This window comes from Musa acuminata, chromosome BXJ2-5 (assembly GCF_036884655.1).
Source record: "Musa acuminata AAA Group cultivar baxijiao chromosome BXJ2-5, Cavendish_Baxijiao_AAA, whole genome shotgun sequence".
Taxonomy (NCBI): domain Eukaryota; kingdom Viridiplantae; phylum Streptophyta; class Magnoliopsida; order Zingiberales; family Musaceae; genus Musa; species Musa acuminata.
Genome location: NC_088342.1, coordinates 39,487,732 through 39,509,494, shown reverse-complemented (window position 1 = coordinate 39,509,494; position 21,763 = coordinate 39,487,732). Strand labels below are relative to the sequence as shown.

General features: G+C 37.4%; 3 protein-coding genes across 8 annotated transcripts; 2 read left to right on the top strand and 1 right to left on the bottom strand.

Annotated features, from left to right (window-relative positions):
• The first annotated feature begins 266 nt into the window (after positions 1-266).
• LOC103985770 (glutamate receptor 3.1) lies at positions 267-16,881 on the top strand. Of its 4 annotated transcripts, none has more exons than XM_018825689.2 (9): positions 267-358; positions 601-726; positions 829-2,104; positions 2,194-3,542; positions 3,640-3,917; positions 4,969-5,000; positions 5,092-5,498; positions 6,815-9,514; positions 16,504-16,881. In XM_018825689.2, exons 3-8 carry the CDS (start codon positions 1,840-1,842, stop codon positions 7,247-7,249), a joined length of 2,766 nt encoding a protein of 921 aa, XP_018681234.2. In that variant the 5' UTR covers positions 267-358; positions 601-726; positions 829-1,839; the 3' UTR covers positions 7,250-9,514; positions 16,504-16,881. The 4 variants fall into 4 exon arrangements, with proteins under 4 accessions (XP_018681234.2, XP_009401867.2, XP_018681236.2 ...); XM_009403592.3 differs by having other exon boundaries at positions 274-726; positions 829-996; positions 1,697-2,104; XM_018825691.2 differs by having other exon boundaries at positions 274-726; positions 829-1,534; positions 1,697-2,104.
• A 704-nt stretch (positions 16,882-17,585) lies between these two features.
• Positions 17,586-21,613, top strand: LOC103985772 (uncharacterized). Of its 3 annotated transcripts, none has more exons than XM_065109398.1 (3): positions 17,586-18,131; positions 18,539-18,639; positions 20,415-21,613. In XM_065109398.1, the coding sequence occupies exons 1-2, from the start codon at positions 17,757-17,759 to the stop codon at positions 18,626-18,628; spliced, it is 465 nt and encodes a 154-aa protein (XP_064965470.1). In that variant the 5' UTR covers positions 17,586-17,756; the 3' UTR covers positions 18,629-18,639; positions 20,415-21,613. The 3 variants fall into 3 exon arrangements, with proteins under 3 accessions (XP_064965470.1, XP_064965469.1, XP_064965467.1); XM_065109397.1 differs by having other exon boundaries at positions 20,398-21,613; XM_065109395.1 differs by lacking the exon at positions 20,415-21,613 and having other exon boundaries at positions 17,587-18,131; positions 18,539-18,870.
• Positions 20,280-21,540, bottom strand: LOC135612759 (F-box protein At2g26160-like). Its single transcript, XM_065109394.1, has one exon. It carries the CDS (start codon positions 21,538-21,540, stop codon positions 20,389-20,391), a length of 1,152 nt encoding a protein of 383 aa, XP_064965466.1. The 3' UTR covers positions 20,280-20,388.
• Positions 21,614-21,763: the final 150 nt, after the last annotated feature.

Below are 21,763 nucleotides of genomic sequence, written 5' to 3'. Positions count from 1 at the left end.
AAAAATAACAAGTAATTTCCGAGGTGTCACTCAAAAATTACGTGGATAAGATATAATTTGTAATTTTCTCATTTTTCTTAATTTTTTTATCACCATCATTGCATCTAAAAAAATTTAAACTCATAAATAGGATATAAATTGATTTGGATAAATTCTCAAAAGAAATTTAATTTAATTTAATTATTATTTTTAGAGAGCTCCTAACTTATTTCATTCATTATTTTCTAAAAGATCAAATAATTTCTGTCATTCGCCCCATCGATCGCGGCCCCAATATGGTCATCTCCACGCTTCGCCTCCGGCGTTGCTTCGGCCTCGGCCCATGTCGTCTCCGCCCCTCGCCTTCGACGTCGCCTCCGTAACCATCTAAAAGCTTGTGTTGGCATCATCTTCCTCTCACCTCGAATGCTAACATGACATATGGGTCGATCAAATGACAAATATCCAATAGCACTCATCTGGTGTTTAATTGTCGTTTTGGCCTTTTCTTCTCTCCATGATTTCCTAATCATACCATTTGATATCATATTGTTTTTGTTTTTTTTATAATATAAAATGATATATTTTACGCGATATTTTTGTACCATCCTGATTCCACAGATTGTCCAAAGATTCCACCTTTTAAGCTCTAATCTGCAAGTAAAAGGACCCATCAGCATCGAAGACAATAATGTCGAGGGGGAGGATGTCATGCAGAAGAAGAAGAAGAAGAAGAAGAAGAAGAAGGTGAGCCATAGGATATGTGGGACAACTTGGGACAGTTGGCTATCAACTTCATGCAGTGATTTGCCTGTTGAGAGAAGATGACCCTGAATTGATATGATGCAGGTTGTGCGGGCCTTCTCTCCCACACAACACGGGAATTCTGCGACATCTTATCAAATATCAGATCAGCTGCCACTGGATCCTCATCCATTAACAATCAAAGAACACAAGGCAGCTCTTCCAACCTTGAAATCGAGTTACTCATGGTGACCAACAGCAAATACGGTGAAAGTAGGTGTCTGTCGGTCCGAGAACTGTTCTCCTCTTACTGTGCATTCAGTTTCAGCTTCACCAGGACAAGCAGCAAGTGGAACAGTCCATACTCTATTTGGTGCCCTTTATGTGTTTGTCGATATTCTTCTTACATTTTGTGATAGTTGTTGCCAGTCCCTGTCACCATTAATTCCCTCCTGTGCAGAGTTCAGTAGGACATATGAGCTCCTGGTTCCATCTTCACCTGTTCCTTTGTGCTTCGTAATTTTGTGCTGACCCCCTTTTTCCCCTTTTCCTTGTTCAGCTATTGTTCCCTCACTTCCTCTTCTTGGCTAACAGCATAGATTTCACAGCTCAAGGCATCTGAATTGTCTAATTCCTTTTCATTTTCCTGTTTCAGGGAACTCCTACAGATAATTTCTTCTGTTTTCCTCCGGCGTACCAGTCCTATTGGACTCCTTCTATTTCAAGTACCTTTTCTCTAGTTAGGTCTAGGGTTTAGCTAGCATAATATTCTGTGCTTCTCACTTCTCTTGCTAGAGAGAGATAGCTCTTGGTAGTTTCCGTTTCTTGGTCTTTCGTTTGCTTTTCTTTTCTAATATTTCTTTTTTGACCTTTCTTTATGATCATAATTGGCTCTTACTCTTTCTTGTTTCTTCATTTTCTTACTTTCTAGTGACGCTTTGCATATTTGTTAATCATGGTTTATGTTCTTCAGCCTCCTGGTTACACTGATACGTGAGAAGGTTATTATTGGTTTGGTCCTGGTAATGATGCTAGCGGTTTTGGTTTTGTTTCGGAGACTATGATGCAATTCTGAAATCAACGAACAATCTAGGATCCTTAATTATAGATCCTACCATGAAGCATGTTTTGCTTCTATTTTTGGCACTCTGTTTTAGTCTCCTTCGGAGTGACCTCGGTAGGAATGTCTCTGCTATAAGACCTCCTACAGTGCACATTGGAGCTCTTTTTTCCCACAATTCCACCATTGGAAGAGTTGCCAAGGTTGCCATTGATGCTGCAGTGAGCGATGTCAATGCAGACCCAAGTGTTCTCCAAGGCACGAAGCTGGTTGTTGAAATGCAAGACTCCAATTGCAACAGTTTCATTGGTATTGTTCAAGGTACCACCACACTAAGTTTCTATTTTGTGAAAAGCCTTCATCTATTATAACAAAATGAACTTATTATTTGTTACTAATTCCTCACACAGCATTGCAGTTCATGGAGACAGACATTGTCGCAATCATTGGTCCGCAATCTTCCGTAATTGCACATGTCATTTCACATGTTGCAAACGATCTGCAAGTCCCTCTTCTTTCCTTTGCTGCGACAGATCCTACACTTTCTTCACTGCAATATCCCTTTTTTGTCCGAACAACCCATAGCGATCTCTTTCAAATGGCTGCTGTAGCTGAACTAGTTGACTATTACCAGTGGAGCCAGGTGATAGCCATATTCGTTGATGATGATTATGGTAGAAATGGAATAAATTCTCTAGGTGATAAGCTTTCAGAGAAGCGCTACCAGATATCCTACAAGGCTGCATTGCAACCCGGGGCTACAAGGGGTGACATCATGGATTTGTTGGTTAAAGTTGTGCTGATGGCTTCACGGATTATTGTCGTACATGTGAATCCAAGCATCGGTATTGAAGTTTTCGCCACAGCAAGATATCTAGGTATGGTGTCAAATGGGTATGTTTGGATAGCAACAGATTGGCTTTCTTCAATTTTAGATTCTTCAACTCCACTGGATACAGCAATTTTGGACACAATGCAAGGAGTTCTTGTATTGCGACAGCACACTGTAGATTCAAAACTCAAGAGCACTCTAACTTCAAGATGGAGCCAGTTGACCAAGAACGGCACAACTGAGAACTTCCATCTTAACTCTTATGGTCTATATGCTTATGACACCGTGTGGCTGGTTTCTCATGCATTGGATGCCTTTTTCAATGATGGTGGATCGATTTCATTTTCAAATTTCTCAAATCTGCATGATGCTGAGGGAAGGAATTTACACCTCGAAGCAATGAGTGTGTTTGATGGGGGCCAGATTTTGCTGAACAAGATTCATAATGTGAATTTTGATGGTGTTACTGGGAAAGTCCAGTTCGACTCTGAAGCAAACCTCATTCACCCTGCTTATGATATCCTCAATATGCTAGGAACTGGATGGCGAACAATCGGTTACTGGACAAACTACTCTGGATTGTCAATTATGTCACCTGAAGAACTGTATATGAATCTAGCAAATAGTTCCAGTGCAAATCAACAACTGTATAGTGTCATTTGGCCTGGGGAGGTGATAACAAAGCCTCGTGGTTGGGTTTTCCCTAATAATGGGAAAGAGTTAAGAATTGTTGTTCCTAACAGAGTAAGTTACCGGGAATTTGTTTCAGTAGAGCCAGATAACGATGGCGTGAAGGGATACTGCATAGATGTCTTTACTGCTGCCATAAACTTGCTTCCATACCCTGTCCCATACAAGTTCATACCTTTTGGAAATGGCCATGAGAATCCCAATTATGCTATGCTTGCTGAGATGGTTGCGTCAGGTGTAAGTATTAAGCAGAAAATAATTTGGTAACTTAATGTGAATTTCCTGCAGAGTTTGAATTTTGTGATTACTGATCCTGTAACTTCGCCTGTTGTAGGACTTTGATGCTGCTATAGGCGATATAGCCATAGTTACAAATCGAACAAAGATTGTTGATTTTACCCAGCCATATATCGAATCGGGGCTTGTCATATTGGCTCCTATAGAAAAGCTCAACTCAGATGCTTGGGCTTTCTTGCAGCCATTCACAGTGGCGATGTGGTGTGTCACTGGGTTATCCTTACTCATAATAGGAATAGCCGTTTGGATCCTTGAGCACAGGATCAACGATGAATTCCGTGGGCCTCCAAAAAAACAGCTAGTTACAGTCTTTTGGTGAGTTTAGACAAGAAACTGCAATCACAGCTGTCTTAACTTTTTCTTTACACATCCTGCTGCATCGATCATCAAGTGAAACTATCTGGCCATTTGGTTGTTTATTTTGTGGAAGATTTTTGTATTCATGTCACCACTGGATTTTTAATCTTTGTCACCCAAAGGCTTATGCAGTAATCATCTCATCAGATTAGTCAATGGTCTTTTAGGAATATACTAGTACATGTATTATGAGTTATCAAATATTTAGCATATTGAACTTGGAAGTATATTTCTTAGCATAATATTCATATGGTGCTGCCCTATATGTCATACAGAGTACTATCAAAGGCTGAGCAAACTTGGTAATATATCAGTTATCATGTTGCATGATTACAAAAGAATTGTCTGAAATACATGTACCAGCAAATATGTACATTGCTATCATTGGTAGCATAACAACGATTGGTCGTTAGACTATCTTTATTTTCTTTATGCCAAAAGGTTTGTTGTTATGTAAAGAATACTAGCTAATTAACTCAGTGTACAAACTTAATCTTCTAAGATCATTTGTAATGAATTCTGCAGAATAGTCAAAGAAATTACCCTAGATGATGCTTGATTAATGACATGATTCAGTAAAGTAGTTATTGGTTTGTTTGCTAGATGTAGTGCACTAACTATAGGATGTGCAAGGTAACTCCTAAGAAGTGGACATTGTGACATGTTATACATCTTATTTTGCAAATGGTGAAATTGTGGCTGTCGATTTTATTGTTTGTTATATCTAACGAAGTGGGCCTTTTTTGTTTTTTAATAGCCATTTCGAACTGTATGATTAATTGGATAATTCTCTTGGTCATTCTTGTCTTTTGGTATCCATCAACATTTGCAGTTACAATGTACAATTTGTTTCAATCGAGTCTGTTAATGTGCATATGAACTTACTGTGTTATGTGGAGCTGAAACATTATGACAAGAAATTCATTCTAAGTCCAGTTTAACAATCATTGGTTCTAGCAGGGCAATTGAATCTAACTGTTAATTGATGTGATCTTCAATGTCTTTGCAGGTTCAGCTTCTCGACACTGTTTTTCGCTCATAGTGAGTGAAGTCTACTCACTTTTAAGTTACTTTTATAAGCCAAAAGATATATTTGTGACTTCATAGATTAATGTTGTCTTTCTCTTCACAGGAGAAAATACTATGAGTACTCTGGGGCGCGTAGTTCTGATAATATGGCTTTTTCTGGTTTTAATTCTTCAATCCAGTTACACAGCTAGTCTGACGTCAATTCTCACTGTGCAACAACTATCATCACCTGTAAAAAGCATTGACAGTTTAATTGCTAGTAATGAGCCTATCGGGTTTCAAGTTGGCTCATTTACTGAGAACTATCTTGTTGAGGAGCTTGGCATTTCAAGATCCAGATTGAAAGCACTTGGTACCCCAAATGATTATGTTAGAGCCCTTGAGCTAGGCCCCAAAAAAGGAGGTGTTGCCGCTGTGGTGGATGAACGCCCCTATATCGAACTATTTCTCTCAATCCAATGCGAGTTTGCCATAGTAGGCTCAGAATTTACCAAAAATGGCTGGGGATTTGTAAGTATCTTCAGATGTCAAGTTTCATAGATATCTCTTTTTGTTGTGCTCTCTCTTGGTTTTGAAGTGCTTGTGATATTAATTTCCGCTGCTCATAGTTTATGAATGTCATGTGGTACATCGAAAGCAAAGTTTGTAGGGAACACATATGCATGATCCATTTGGGCAACATATAAGTTAGTTCCTGATACTGATTCAAAACTTTCATGAATTATCATTCACATTTGTGAAAGTTTTGCTTTAAAACCCCTGTTAAATTAGTGGTGAATCTTATATGCCTAGGCTATTAGGCTCATGCACATATTGTCAAAGAAAGATTAGTGATCAACACTTAGATGAAGATGAAGATTTATGTGAGACACAAAGCTTTAATGCTAAAAGGGCAACAAATTACTTTTTTTTTTCTCCTGGTACTGTGTTGTGAACAATTTGTAAGTATAAACAGTTAAATCTTGACTTCTATAATATGGATATTAGAATCCCATTGAAGTGCTGACAGGAAGCAAGCAGATTGCAAAAAACTTTTCTCTTGGAAACATAAGTACATCTATCTTATATAACAAACTTGCTCAATATACTTTTTGTGTACTTAGATCTTGATTCCTACTGGTTCGTGATATTTTGATTGCTGGATTACTATATTCAGTTCGTAGGATCCATACTAGTTATTATCTCATAAACTAGTTGATTGGCATCTATCATCCTTTTCGATAAAAATGCTAATTTTTGTGCAAAAAAATTATTATAAATGTTATATAACTTCTGTTAGCACAACAAGGACATCACTATTCATTGGTTTTCTGCAATTTGGAATTTGTTTAAGTATTGTGGCCTTTTTGGGTTTTTTTTTTCCCTTCCTTTTCGCTAGTTGGAGAACTTTGGCTGATGCAAGAATCAAATATTGTCTTGCATGAATTGACCTTTAGATTCAACATGTCAATTTTAGCAGTTCTAGCTGAATCAAAGAAAAAAATGGTTTTATTGTCTCCATGGCTTCCAAGAAAATTTCTGTGGCACAGCTGAAGGCTGAAGGTGAAGCACACTAGTTTCAGTTTACATGTATGCAAGACAATCTTTTGTTCTTTGGGCTTCTCAAATGCATGTCATGATAATTATGCTGAATACATTATTAGATGCACAACTGCACCCTATTCTCCTAATGACACAAGAAATAAATATGCTTGCCTTAATCCTGGGTGATCATTTATCATGTTTGTCCAAGTTTTGTGCAGTATTTTCTTTCCTAATGGCTCTTAGCAACTCTCTGCCACTTCAGTTTGTATGACTCTTAGCTGATGCCTATCATCTCAACCCAGGCATTCCCCAGGGACTCCCCTTTAGCTGTGGATTTGTCCACTAATATCCTTACACTATCAGAAAATGGCGATCTCCAAAGAATTCATGACAAGTGGCTTACCGGAAGAAGTTTGTGCAGCTCCCAAACGAGCGAGCTTGAGTCTGACCGCCTCCAACTTAATAGCTTCTGGGGATTGTTTCTGATATGTGGAATGACATGTACTGTTGCAATGTTCGTATACTTTGCGATCATGGTGCACCAGTACATTCGCCACTACCCCTTGGAGGAAAGTGACTCTTCCGACCATGGAAGCTCAAAATCTGGGTGCAGCCTGCAGAGATTCTTCTCCTTCATCGATGAGAAGGAAGAAGATGTGAAGAGCAGGTCAAAGAGCAGGAAGATGTTGCAGGCAGGAAACACTAGTCTTGATAGTGAAAGCCATAACATTTTTTAGCTCAAACAAGAGTTCTTTGGGTTTGAATGCTACAAGAACTCCATAACTGTGAATTGCTGTGGCAATATACGAGAGGCCAAATCAAGATTTTCTTCAGAAAGTTTGAGAATCGAGATATTATTTTCTATGACAGTTTAGACCGAAAGAGGAGTGTCAAGGTAAAGATGAGATCCATTGTACTGCATGTGTGATTCAGTTCATGTCTGACTGGTTCTGGATTAGCTTTCACTGGGATGTTTCCAATGCATGTGAACAAAGATGTGTGATTCAGTTCATGCCTGACTGGTTCCATTAGATTCAGTTCATGTCCTACCTATGCTCATAGCAGGTGGAGTGAATTGTATCAGCAGCACAAACTGATACAATGGTGATTGTGGCAGGAAGCCCAGTTGAGCTGCTCCCCTCACAACAGCAATTCCAAAGAGTGGAAGGATCACATATCACACAGATGATTGATATGGTCAGTCATGGCTTCACCGCCAACTTGCGAAGCCCTGCTTGTGCTCATGAAACATGCATCAGAAACTTAGGCCATTTCACTGCTTCAGATTTGAGCTTGAATGGAGAAGTGTTTCTACCTTGTGTTAGGTTCACTCATAGAATAAGAGTAACACATGTTATAGTGCCATCACTGCATCCATTTCTTGTCATCAGACAAGAAAGTGCATGCTTCCTGTCTTTGGAAGATGATCACATACCCTAACAATATCATGGAATCTTGGATGAGATTTTAACTGAGCAGTACCACCCGCAACTAAGCCAACAGTCTGTAATCCTCCATTACTCCATGAACTATAAACCATTCAACGTCCATGTTAAAGAAATATACTGAAGCAGTGGTTGGTGGTGTGAGCAATTCCTCTGCAATCGGGTGAAGGATCTGAGTTGTTGTTAGCCACCGTTGCTGAAACATTGTCATCAAGAATTTTTCCGTTCACTACTGAAGACACCTTCATAAGACTGCAGGCCACTATCCATATGAAGACACCTCCAAGCTTCATGGAGACAGAGAAGAATGTCAAGAGCACAGATTTTGATCTGTGTGAGAGAGATGTGTTTACATAAAAAGCTCCATCCTTAACTTTCAGTTGATGTTATTATTATTATTATCTAAGAACTCAAAAGAGCAAAACTACTTAAAGATCTCTTTACAGCCATCGAGAAAGATACATACGAGAGTCCCATCTTGATTGGCATCCTGATTACAGATTGCCCAAGTTCCCTGCATTTTGATGTCTTAGGAAAATATCATGTCAGGGTAGAAGAGAGTACCACTGAAATGATCATCATCATCATCATGTCTCTTCACAGCTAATCCACCCAGGGATTCCTTCCACCAATTAAGAACGTCATCGCAATTTTGAGTGGGCATAAATCACCTTGGAAGTTTGTAGAGATATCATGTTATTGGCAGAACAATGATCAGTTTCAAAAGTGGAGAATTGGAGACTTATCATGATAGTGTTTTCTGGGAGCCATTTATAGATACAGGACATACTACAGTTAGTCAAAAAGAGTCTTATGTCAGAAATGATGGCTTGCAGCTGCCATGGTCAATGGTTGCTGGGAGCCATTGACCATCTGAACAATGGCCTGTGCATTAGTTTGGAGCCGAAAGCTCCTTCATTTATGTGCTTCAGCAGTCTTGAGTGCTTCCACCATGGATAGGTTGTGAGTTTGGCAGACAACAATAGCCAGCTGCCATCAAAGTATTGCTAGGAGAAAAGAAGGCGAAGCCGATACCTGCAGGAGAGTCGGGTGAAAGAAAGGATTCATCACATTTTAATGTAAAGACAGAACACCCTTCCCGAGAAGAGGAATTATGAGGATTCATGAAGCTTATCCCCTCAGGCAGTAAATATGGTTCCATGGTTTTATTCATGAGAGCTAAAGCTCTAAATATTTAAAGCACAAGGACTAGTGGTACAACGGTTGCAAAACTTGGCCTCGTTCCTATTGAGCCCAATGAGAATAGAAAAGAAGACTGAGAAATAGATTTTGAATACCCTTCACCTTTAGCCAGCGAAGGCCGAGAATCAAAGTGCTTGAATCTGATTCTGATCCCAGTTTTATTCTGATGTCCAAAATGAGATAGGAAGGGCAGCTAAGGAAGATGTAGGCATAAGAGGTTTTCAAATAGATGTCAGATGTTGCAGCTTTCGCTTTCAATTGGATGTTTGTGGATGTGTGCAGAGAGATAAAGAGATTGGGAGATCATTCCAACAAGATTTCTCTAACAAGTTCTACCTTGCGCGAAATCGAAAGGTACGAAATCTCATCTTTGTCAATCCTTATCCTTAAATTTAGCTTTGATGAATTGATAGGCGTCACTTGAAGAGAGAGTCAAAAGGGTTGGGACTATTATATTCATAAATCATATATCATCACTAGGAAGCCTAGAAACGTAAAACCTCGTAATTCAATCAACTAGAAAATAATAAAACAACAACTCCAGAGAATCCAACCATTAGAGTTCAAAAGATCAAAAATACAAGAACAAGATGTTATATCCCCCGTATTTATCATGACAGGCTAGAAAGTGAGAGAAAGGTTATTAATCTAAGGATCAATCTATATATTATCAATAATTTTTCTAAATCTAGATTTAATATCTTTTATGAGAGAGTTAATGTTCCTCTTGGACCAAGAAAGATTGGTGAATTGATAATCAATCCAAGGATGAAAATCTTCGTATTTGGCTTTTAAGATATAGATCCGATGTCAATTTTGTTAAGGATTAGGAAGATACGTTTGGCACAAATAAATCTTTTAATTATAAAGAGGTCCCTTATAAATAATAATTAAACTATGAAGAAACCTTATAAATAACTTACAAATGTTTTAATGATCATTTTTTCTATTTTTAAGCCTTTAAAATATTTTTTATATTTATCATAATCCTTTAAAATTATAAAATTATATTATGTTACAATTTTATCTAATTTAATATGAAATTATCCCTTTGGGACAAAAGTCACTTGAATAATACTATAAAATTCCTTTTTAAGGTTTTAATAATATAATAACAATAACAAAATCGTAAGTTTTAATTATTTGGGATTGGCTACGTTGATTTTTTATTGTCGTTGAGATATATAAAAAGGTCATATATTTAGTTAAGCTTAAAGTACCTAAATTTTTATTTATAATTTTTATTAAAATCTTTTTAGGTCTTCCTTTATCTTTACTCGCAACACTAATATTAATTATTTTATCTATTTTAACTATAATATTCAGAGATCTCCTAAACAAATATTCATATTATCTTAAATAATTTGTTCTCATCTTATTCTATATCAAAATGATATCTAGTTGTTTACAAATAAAATTATTTTTTTTCTTATCTTTCCTAGTAACATCATATATCCATCTCAAAATTTCTAATACAAACTTTTTATATATATTATTTATACATTGCCCAACACTCAAAATCCATAAAAGTGTTATTGGACTCACAATTATCTTATAAAATTTTTCTTTTAATATCAAATGTTTCTAATGATCACACAACTCCTAAAGCCCCTCTTCATTTTAATCATCTTATTTTTAATTTATAAATAATCTCTTCATTTATAAATAATTGATCCAAGATATCTAAGATTTTAACTTAAAAGACTTCTCGTCTATCTAATTTAATTATATTCTTATATCTATTTCTAGAATCACTAAAATTATATTTTATATAATCAGTTTTAATCTTACTCAATCTAAAATATTTAGTTTATAAGGCTTCTCCATAAGTCAAGTTTATCATTAATTCTACTTAGATTCTTATCAATTAAAATTATATCATCAATAAATAATAATTACAGAGGCTTATAATATATGTGGCTAGTAAATTTATCCATTATCAACATAACAAGGTCAGGACTTAATACAGTTCCTTAATGTAATCCTATATTAATAAAAAATTTATTAGGCATATTCCCTATAGTTATAAAACTAGTAACTATATTATCATATATATCTTTAATAACATTAATATAATTAGTAGATACTGTCTTTTTTTTTTTTTTTCTAAAACCCACCATAGTAAGTTTATAGGAATCCTATAATAAACTTTCTCTAAGTAAATAAAAATTATATATAAATCTTTTTTTATCTTTCTATACTTTTTCATTAGTTGTCTTGATGAATACAATGCTTCTATGATTGATCTTCCTACCATAAAATCAAATTAATTATTAAAAATATTTGCTTTAAACCTTTGCCTACTTTCAATAACTTTTTTTCAAACTTTCATAATATGACTAATGATTTTAATTTTTCTATAATTTAAATAATTTTATATGTTATTCTTATTTTTCTAAATTAATACTAAAAAACTCTTTCTTCGTTCATTAGGTTTTTTTTTTTTTTTTTTTTTTTCTGAATTTCATAATTTTGTTAAATAAGTTAGTTAACCAAGAATGAGTCTCGTATGAAATTTCATAATTTCATAATTTTGTTAGATAATTTCATAATCTTATCCCTAAACTTTTTTATATCTCACTAGGATACCATCAAGCCCCACACTCTTTAGCTATTTTTATATTCTTTAAAATATTTACTCAGCCTTTAGCTATTTTCGTTAGCTCTAATTTTATAAATAAATATATAATTATTAAATATATCATAATTATTTATCATTAAATCTAAGTCTCGTATGAAATATTTATTAAATAATTTATAAGAAATATTTTATCTTTTCTTAATCTTATTATCATTAATAAGTATTCTATGATCTTCACCTTTGACATATGTAATACTACCTAAGTTCTTACACTTTCTTTTTCGCTTTAACAATTTGACATATATCTTTTTCACTATTTTTAGTATTCAATTTATTATAAAAATGTAATAAGCTTTATACCTTATCATATTACCTATTTTTATCTTTTTAATTCTTTATATATTTTAAAAAATTTCTCATTTTTATAATTTTGTTGATCTTTAAAATATTATCTTTTAGTAAATTTTTTTTGAACTTCCTTGCACCAACATTGACAATCTTTTAAGTTTACACTTCTACCTTTAATTTTATCAAGAATCTCTTTTATTAAGTTCCTAAACTTATTATCCATCATAGTCTAAATAATATCAATATTATCCTAATCTAAGTTCTAAATCATTTTCATTTCTATCTTATTTCTAAAAGTATTTATATTATTATCTTTAAAATTTTACTATTGGACTATAAAAAAAATTATAGTATTTACATTATCATCTTCAAGATTTTAAGAATATAAACAAATTTTTAATGTTTGAGTTATATTATTTTTTTTAATAAAGTTACACTGTTTTTGAGTTCTATACAAACAATAGTATGTCTTCATTCAACAAAAGTGTAACACATATATATATTTATTTAAAAATATTAATATTTTTATGAAGCTTTGAAAATATATAATTAACAAACTTTTCAATTTTTAGTAATTAAGAGACCTATTTTCGACTAATTCAAGGTTAAAATTTTTATTTTGTTTTGTCTTTGATCAATTTATTCTGAAATTACAATATTATAATTGTGTTATTATTTTATCAAAAAAATATTATTTTTATAATATATATTTATAATTTTAAGATTAATTTATCTTCTCATGCTTTCCTTATTATTTATAATAGTAATAGTAATATTAAACGACACTATATTAATAACAGTAATAAATTTATATTCTTTACTTTATTTCATATTAATTTATTTTATTGTGGCGTCACTCCACGCTCCTGTCGTCTCCTACTCGTATCACTCCCCCGACTCCGTCTCTCCATGGCTATCACCGTCGTCTCTTCCATCGCTTTTGCCCTCCCAATCAGATGCCATGTTCGCCAGACCAAAATCTTCGGCGCGTCGCTTTCCCGTCCCGTTCCTCGCGCCGCCGCCCGCCCCGCTCGCCTCGGTTTCAGGTAGATTCTCATCTCGTTTCTACGCTCCGCGTGCGTAGATCCCCGAGACGGGGTTCTTGATTCGATTGCTTCTCGTCCTGGGACTGATTGGTCACTACATTATCCTATTTCTTGTTCTATTTAACCCTACTTTTTCCTTTTCTCTTGTCTCTTGTGATTCGTATGGCGTGGGCACTTGATTCGCATGGAGATGCAGCAAATAAAGCCCATTTTATGAGGGTTTTTACTGATACAGAGCTTGTTTAGGCCCTTTTTAGTGTTCCGATGATTGTGAACTTCTAACTTCGCAAGAACATGACCCTTTCGAGGTGTTTGTTATATTCTTTTTTGCCTTGGGAGATTTTTCTCATGGCAACTAAATTCCTTACCCATACCGTGAAAATCCCATTTTCCCCTCCCTCCCCTATTCATTTCAGCACTTCCACCGTTGACTTCCTTCCTAGAGAGAAAAAAAAAATATTTTATATATATTTTTTCTAGAAAGTCAATGGATTTGCATACTTCAAGCTTTAGGTTTAAGGTTAAAGGTAGCAAGGACCCTGTCTCGTGCCAACCTGTGGTGCTGGTTCTCGTGGAGATTGGTATGTCAGATATATCGATATGGACCGATTTTGTAAAAAAAATAGCTAGAAAATAATTTAAAAAATAAGATTTTTTATCCTAATTTAATGATATTTTTATTTCAATAAGAATAATGACTAGAAAGACACTAATCACTATTAATTTGTTGTATTAGTTAAAATTAATCCTGACTTTGGCTTGAAAGTATGATAATGGATGTATTTGAGCGTAATATTAAGAAAAATACACTAATCAATCTTAATTATTCATAATTTTAAGTATTAAGTATCTAATTGTGTCAAATGATAATTAAAATGTGGAAAGAACATAAACACCTTTAATTGAAGAGAATGTCTATCAGATCTCATATTTGAATCCCTCCAATTGAATCTTTCGAAGTTTTGATGAGCTCTAATCACCTATTAGGATGCTTAATGGAGAAAGACAGTGAGAAAGAGTGAGTGAGACAGACAAGGAGGAAGAGTGTGAGTGAGGGGGAGTGAGAGCGGAGGGAGGGGGGTCTTAAAAGAGGGAAACCAGGGGTCCACCCTTGATTTGACCCAATTGAACCGGTACAATGAAAATCAGACCATTACCGATTGATTCCGGTTGATAATGGCTGAGTTTCGACCATATCAGGCGATATAGGGGACGTACCGGGCGAGACAGCCCCTGCTTTTTGTGTACAACCTGAAACCGGCTGGTCGGCGTACTGATCATCGACCAGACCGGTATGTACCCACCCATTTCATGCCATTTCGGGTAGTACCACAGTCATTAACAGATACTGTGGAAATTCCGATAGTTTCACATTAAAAGAAGAACTGGTATGAATGGCATGAATAGTCTATTAATAAACTGTTTCTAAAGACTTTGCTCCATGTTACATATGTTCTTTTAGCTAGTAGGTTTTTTGACCCTTGTAATTGACCCAATAGCACCTTCACTTGCCTTTCTCTGTGCCCTATGATACATCATACATGTCAAATGTTTCTTCTGTCATTATTCAACATTTTTTAAATGTACTTAGTTTTTTCTTTCTGTTGTTGTGTATTTTTTAATACTTTATCTGACATTTACCATTATGAGGTATTATGTCTCGACATCTATGCATTTATTTGCATGGAGAAATCATGTGTACACAAAAATTATTCATAACACTCCTAAGGCATTCTGTTAGTAATCCTAGTATAAGTAAGATTAATCGAGTAAACAAACAGCTTCTGAGTGATCCAATTTCTGTCCTAAGAGCATCTCATTCTATTCCTTCTAGAAGTAAGTCTTAAGGCCTCCAAAACACTAGAGAAGCCGATGGCTCCGGTTCGAGGCTAATTTGATTTGATGGAGAGATAAGCCAGTGGCTCTTATGAAAGTCCGCAACAAGCTTTGAATAGAAAAGGAATATTTAGAAGTGCACATATTATATAAGAAAAAGTAAAGTAAACAAACTCCTTTATCTAAACTTTAAGAAACATGTGATTTAAACTCCTATATCTAAACTTTAAGATTTAAATGAAACAAACTCCTGTTTGTTCAGTTTAACATTCTTGGATAACACTAGTGTTGTTAGGGTCGTATAATCCACGATTTCGATTTTATGATCTGGATAAAAAATAATCTTATTCGAACTTGACCATATGGCCCATATCAAAATTAATCTTTCTAACCTGGATATTATGAGAAAATCTAGATCTTGAAGGATCGGATGATCCTTTGGTGGATTGTGCTACTCGAATCATAGATTGCCCAGTCCAAACCCTCTCGTGTTGTAGAGGTAGGAGGGGGGGAAGAGATGGACGGGAGCATAGTGCCACTAGATTTTGCTGCTTGTTGCTTGCTGCTGTGTCCAATCTCGAGAGAGAAAGGGAAACAGGAAAGCTGCTGGATTTTGTAAGATCGACATCCCTTTATATTTCATCCCATCTAATAGGTACTTTAAACAGAGCCTCGGAATACTTGCATGAGAACCATCACCTGCATTGGATCCTACCCAGTAGGTGCTTTCAATAGGATCTTAGATTAGCTGCATGAGCAATGTTCAATTGAAGAAGAGAAGAATAGAAGCGAGGAGAAGAGGAGATGAGAATCCAGCACTTATGGCATCTATAGGCAGATTTGTTTACACCTTTTTAGAGGTGAAACCATCAAGTTTGATCAACCATTCACATTGTAATTTTATGAAAACTGCCATCAAATTTCAAAATAGCTCAATCTGCCTCAAAACTTTTACCTAATTGAGCACATCTAGCATATTCTTTCAACACCGAGTGGCAAAGGGAATAGATTTGCATAGGGATCAAAGTATACAGGATGTTCATGCATCTTTTCCTTGCTCATATTCATATATATCTGGATAAATATGTATTTTTCATTCTTGTAAATATCTTTTTAAAATATCTTACAGTTGACAATCCAAATCTACTTGTATCCTAAAACAATTTTCGATCCAATCCCATTCTTGTCAACATTGGTTGGTACAGGTCAGCATATATTTTTTATACATGTCAGGATGTGACGATGATTAGAGGATTCCATAACATCTCTTTCTTTGAGCATTGATCCTTAGATGAACTTTAGCCTAATGGAAACATGCATTTAGTTGTAGTATTTTCTGTCGGTAATACAGGCAGATGGTTGTTTATTAGCTTGCTACACACTTTGCTAGCAGAACTTTTAGGTTCAATAAAGAGAACATTTTTCTAGACCAAATGATACTCATTTTCATGTACATATCAGTAGTACTTTCTATAGAAACATTACCTCTTCACCAACTATAACACATAATAACAAGGCTTTTCACTCTCCAGACCGGGAAATGCTCCAAACTTTGATTTGAACCGCCGGGTGGCAATAGTGTTTGCTTCAGATAGTTCTAATACAGAACCTACTGCCAATGAGAAAGTTGATAGCAGCTCAAATGTTGGAGATGGCCCTCCACTGCCTACCATCTTGGCTGGTGTGGTTGTCTTCCTGCTCTTCTGTTGGGCTGTTGGTTCCATTGTCCTGTGGCTCGTTGGTCTAATTGTGAATCCACCTTCCTCCTAAGATTAGTTCTCATTTCTCTCTCTGCAACTTTATGTAACATGTATTCCTTATGGATCTTGTATTATTACTTCACTAGGTGAGACACCATATCCTGAGCCAGGAGCACGGTTTTTAAATAAGAGGGCATTATTTCTAGTAAATGAGAAGGATATAATTGTGATGATAATACATATACTTCCCATATGGATAATACATATTTGGGTTGGTTGAATCTAATCTTATTAAGATATTCTAAGATTTTAGGATCAAAATCTGTCATGATGTCATAACTTAGATCCCAAATTAACTAGTGACAGGCAGATGAGTGCCACACCACATCCCTCTACATGGTTTGGTTCAAATCAAAACCGAATAATTAGAGTCAAATCAGGTTTGCAGTTCAATGGCTACATGATTCGATTTCGGCTCCAAAAAAAATTAGAATCAGGAATTGACGATTTCAAATCGGTTAAATACGAACAAATAAAAAATATATAAGTTTATAAGTTAAAATCAATTATTCAAATCCAAATTAATGATTCAAATTGGAATCGAAATTAAATCGATGATTTTTGTTGTCAGAATCAAAATAGTCTTAAACGGGTTCGATTTCGGATCTAAATTCGATAGAATCATCTGAACCAACTCGTTTCCTTCGGTTCCGGTTCTAAATTTGACCAAACCGAAATGAGTCGTCACCCCGTACCCTCCACTGGCCCCTCACTGATCGCTACGTAAGTCTGTCCACGAAACAGCCTTTCGAGCCAAGGGAAATTACGCTACGATTCGACACACGAGTGGAGCCCCGCCGAGCCCAACGGCTATATTCCTCCAGTCTAATAACTACAATCAACACCACTGTCTCCGCCACAGGAGCACACGCTCCTGTAACGGTCACCTCGCGCTTCCTCCTCCCCCCTTCCCCGCCGCATTAAACACCGTGTACACACTCTCTTGCCCTCTCCTGCTCGCTGATCTCTCTCCCTCCTTTTGTCCCTCTTTGCTTGATTCGCGAAACCTGAAAGAGAAATCAGAGATGGAAGCGGCGAAGGTGCAGCACGTGAGCAAGGCGTCGTCCGACGAGCTCCTCCGCAAGTTCGCCGAGATCGACGCCGATCCCCCGGCGCGCGCCCCCGCCCACCTCCTCCGCGGGCCGATCGTCGTCCGGAAGAAGTCCCGGCGCGCCGTCTCGGCCCTCTCCGCTCGGGAACTCTCCTCCCCCAGCGACGAGGCGATCAGGGCGACGAGGAGGAGGAGGAGGAGGAGCAGCGGCGGGTTGGGGGAGTGGAAGTCCCTCCTTCCCATCTCCAACCGCAGGCCCGCGTCCCTGCTCCGTAGGATGGGGATCCGACGGTCGGAGGATGGCGGCGCCTCCGGTATCGCGCTCTTTCTCGCCGCCGCCCTCGAAAAGGTGAAGCGCCGGCCGTTTGCATCCCCATGCATTTTATATTTGCCCTAGATATATATATATATATATATATATATATATATATATATATATATATATATATATATATGTATATGTATGTATGTATATATATATATGTATATATGTATGTATATGTATATATATATATATACGTATATGTATGTATGTATATATATATATATATATATATATATATATATATGTATATGTATATATATATATATGTATATGTATATATATATATGAAAAATTACATTATAACCCCTGCAAATTAAGGACGTAAATGTAATTTTCTAGCTTTCTGCTGAATATTCTCTTTAATTTCTTATAAATAATCTGCTAAAAAGTTCCTCCGCTAATCAATCGTTCATGTCCTTTTGCTCTCGTAGACATGGCGAAAGACTGTGGAAGGTGCATCGAAGATGTTCGTAGAAAGGCAGCGCCAGAATCACGTTCGTCTTATCAGCGACATGGTCTAGATCGGATCACAGTATAAACCCTCTAAATCCCTATTCTTTTCCTCTCAGTTCCATATCTTGATCCAAGTAAAGGCCTTGTTTCTGCAATGTTGCCCTAGAAGGAGTCATTTCATTTACTGCAGATGAAATTTGTGTTCCTAGCTTCTATTCTCGTACATCATGATGTAGGATAATGTAGAAATTATGAAACTTGTGCACTAGATTTGACTAATGCATATATATTTGGAACAATTTTTATTGAACTGACTACTAGTTTCATAATCTCCTACCATCTCTAACTGTTCCAAGGAACACAGAAATGGAGTTGGGATGGATCATACATCTTATGATCCCTCTTAGAAAGCTTGTAGGGAAGGGATTCATAGTATGTCACTATACTTGAAACATTCCATCATTCCCCTCTTTTTATAATCCCCTTTAGAAAGACAACCAAGTCCAAAAAATGCCTCAAGGTTGAGAGAGGTTTTAGTGACTTTCACTTCTTGAGCTCAACATAATTTGTCTATAAGCTGCACTTAAAATGTTACCATCATGATGTCATCAATACCCTTCTCCATTCCTTTTGATCCACAGTTGTATGCATACAGAGAGAGGTATTCTCCTCCTTCAGCAACTCCCTAACTTCATCTGCATACTGTGCCATGCAAGTCTAAATGTACATCTTTCTCCCTCCTCATTTTGTTTGCTGCTTTTCCCATTTTCCCAAATTCTTTAAATCTTACAGACAGATAACTTAAAGATTGAAATGGTGGATGCATTGGCATCAATATAAAATATTTGTGTTTTCTTTCAGGAAATAGAGTTACTATGAACACCATCCAGTATGCTCTGAAATCTTCAGCAAGCATCAAACATAGTTCTTGAGAGGTTAGAACTAAGTTTCTCAAAGAACATCTTCCACAAAAAAGAGCCAATAGGATCAACACAGTTCCAGTTGGAAGCTGGAATTAGGCAGACCCATATCATCAAAAATACCATCTAGGAACACAAAACTATGTAGTTACAAAAACATAGAATTGAAGAACACCAAAATGTATAATGTTACCATGTTTATGATGTCTGCATTGAATCTTTTGCCTTTGGCAATTAGGATTTATTACATAGGAAACCTGAGAGGTCGGAATTGTTACATAGGAAAACTTGAGCAGAACACTGAGAGAAGCCAATAGATTCATTCATTCAATCAAATAAATCAAAAGCTAAAAGAACAGATGAAAACCAAGAGCACTGCTGTCTGTCTATAAACTACAATCTCAGCTTCTGTAGATTGGCATCTTAGTCAACCCCATCATGGATTATTACACTTATAGGAGTCCCTCCTGTACATATGCATCTAAAAGAACACAAGATTCTTGCAATATTAACTAAACCAGATTATTAAATACATATCAAGCAATACACAAAGGTCATCTTAGAATCCTCTGTGATCTCTCAATTCATGAGGCTGGTGATGGGTATTAGTAGTGTTTTTTAAGCTTCTCTTGCACTCGATTCATCTTCTTTGTCGAAATATCACTTCTAGGCATACTGATATTAATGGAGTTCTACTTCTAGATTTCGAGTTCTAACACATCAACAAGTTAATTTTTTTCTAAAGATAAAAGAGCACAACTAAACAAGATGAGAATTTTCCATTCATGTATATCCACTAATAGCTCTTAATAATTGCTTCTACAAGTATCATATATATGCATATACATATATAATAATAATAATAATATTATTATTATTATTATTATTATTATTAATAATATTAATCTCTAACTTAGAGTTGGTGTAAACCAAGCCGGTCCCAACGCGTCCGTCGTCGTCACCCAGTGGCAAGGCAACAACCTGCATCTCCCTTCCTCCATCTGCACCACCTCCGTCCTGTGATGCAGCTCGTCCACCTCGCCGCGAACTGCACGAAAGCAAGCGTACCTTCCCTCGCACTCGATCGCGGCCGACGCAACCTGGTTTTCCGTCAGCAACAGCGGGCACTCGCTGTCGTCCTCCAGCTTCGCCCACCTCATCCTCCGCCCATCCAAGTCCAGCTTGAAGAAATCCATGCTCGCCTTCTCCCCAATCCCACCGCCCTCCTCCACCCGCCGCATGTAGTTCGTCGCCAGCAGCAGCTCCCCTCCCACCACTCCGAAGGAGCAGTAATGGAAGTCCCCGGGCACCCGCAGCGAGGGGACGAGCTCAGCCCGCAGACGAGGGTCCATGGCGCAGACCACCACGCTCCCATCGATCCCGACGAGGTACAGCTTGTCACGGTACATGGTGAGGGAGTCGATGCCGCAGGTCAACGTGGAGTCGACCAACGTCCACGCCTCGTCCGCCCACCGGCAGCACAGGAACCGCGGCGACAAGTAGCTGGTGACGGTCACGATGCAGTCGCCGGCGCCTTCGCCCGGCGCAGCGAAGGCGGAGCAGAGCAGTATATGCTGTATCATGTCGTAGTTGACCTTCCCGCTGACGCCGACGTGCCTGCGGTAGATGTACTCGCCGTCCTCGTGGCGTTCGAAGTGGAAGGTGGTGAAGTCGGGGAGGCGAGTTATGGCGGGGAGGCGGACGAAGGCGTTGGTGATCGGGTTGAGGAGGGAGACGGAGAAGGATCGGTCCATCGTGAGGAGCCAACCATGGGAAGACCCGTAGGTGACTCGTCCTCGGAGTTGCGGCGAGCTGAGGCTGTAGATTTGGTGGGTGGAGAGGCTGAAGAACGAGCGAGAGCCACTGTCGGGGTCGTAAGGAAGCAGCAGCCACGGTATGCGTTGAGCGAAGCTCGATGGCGGCGCCGCAGACCGCCACGACTTGCAGACGGCACGAAGGCGGACGTAATCGGAGATGTCGATCATCTTGTCGGAGACCATCTTGATGAGCTCCGGTGGCAGCTCGGTCCAGGCCGGCCTCGTTGCTTGGGAAGAAGCCATTCCCGAAGTCGTTCCGTTCCAAATGTTGGTAGTGATGGTTCAGTTTTAATAATGTATGCTCTCTCTCTCTCTCTCTCTCTCTCTCTCTCTCTCTCTCACTATAAACCAAGAAACATTGTTGAGCAGAAGCTAATTAATACACAAACGCGAGTAGACAAGAAGTGAGAAGCCATACATGTAGAAGAAGGCAGATTGCAGAGGGAGGAGGGATGGTTTGCCGAGT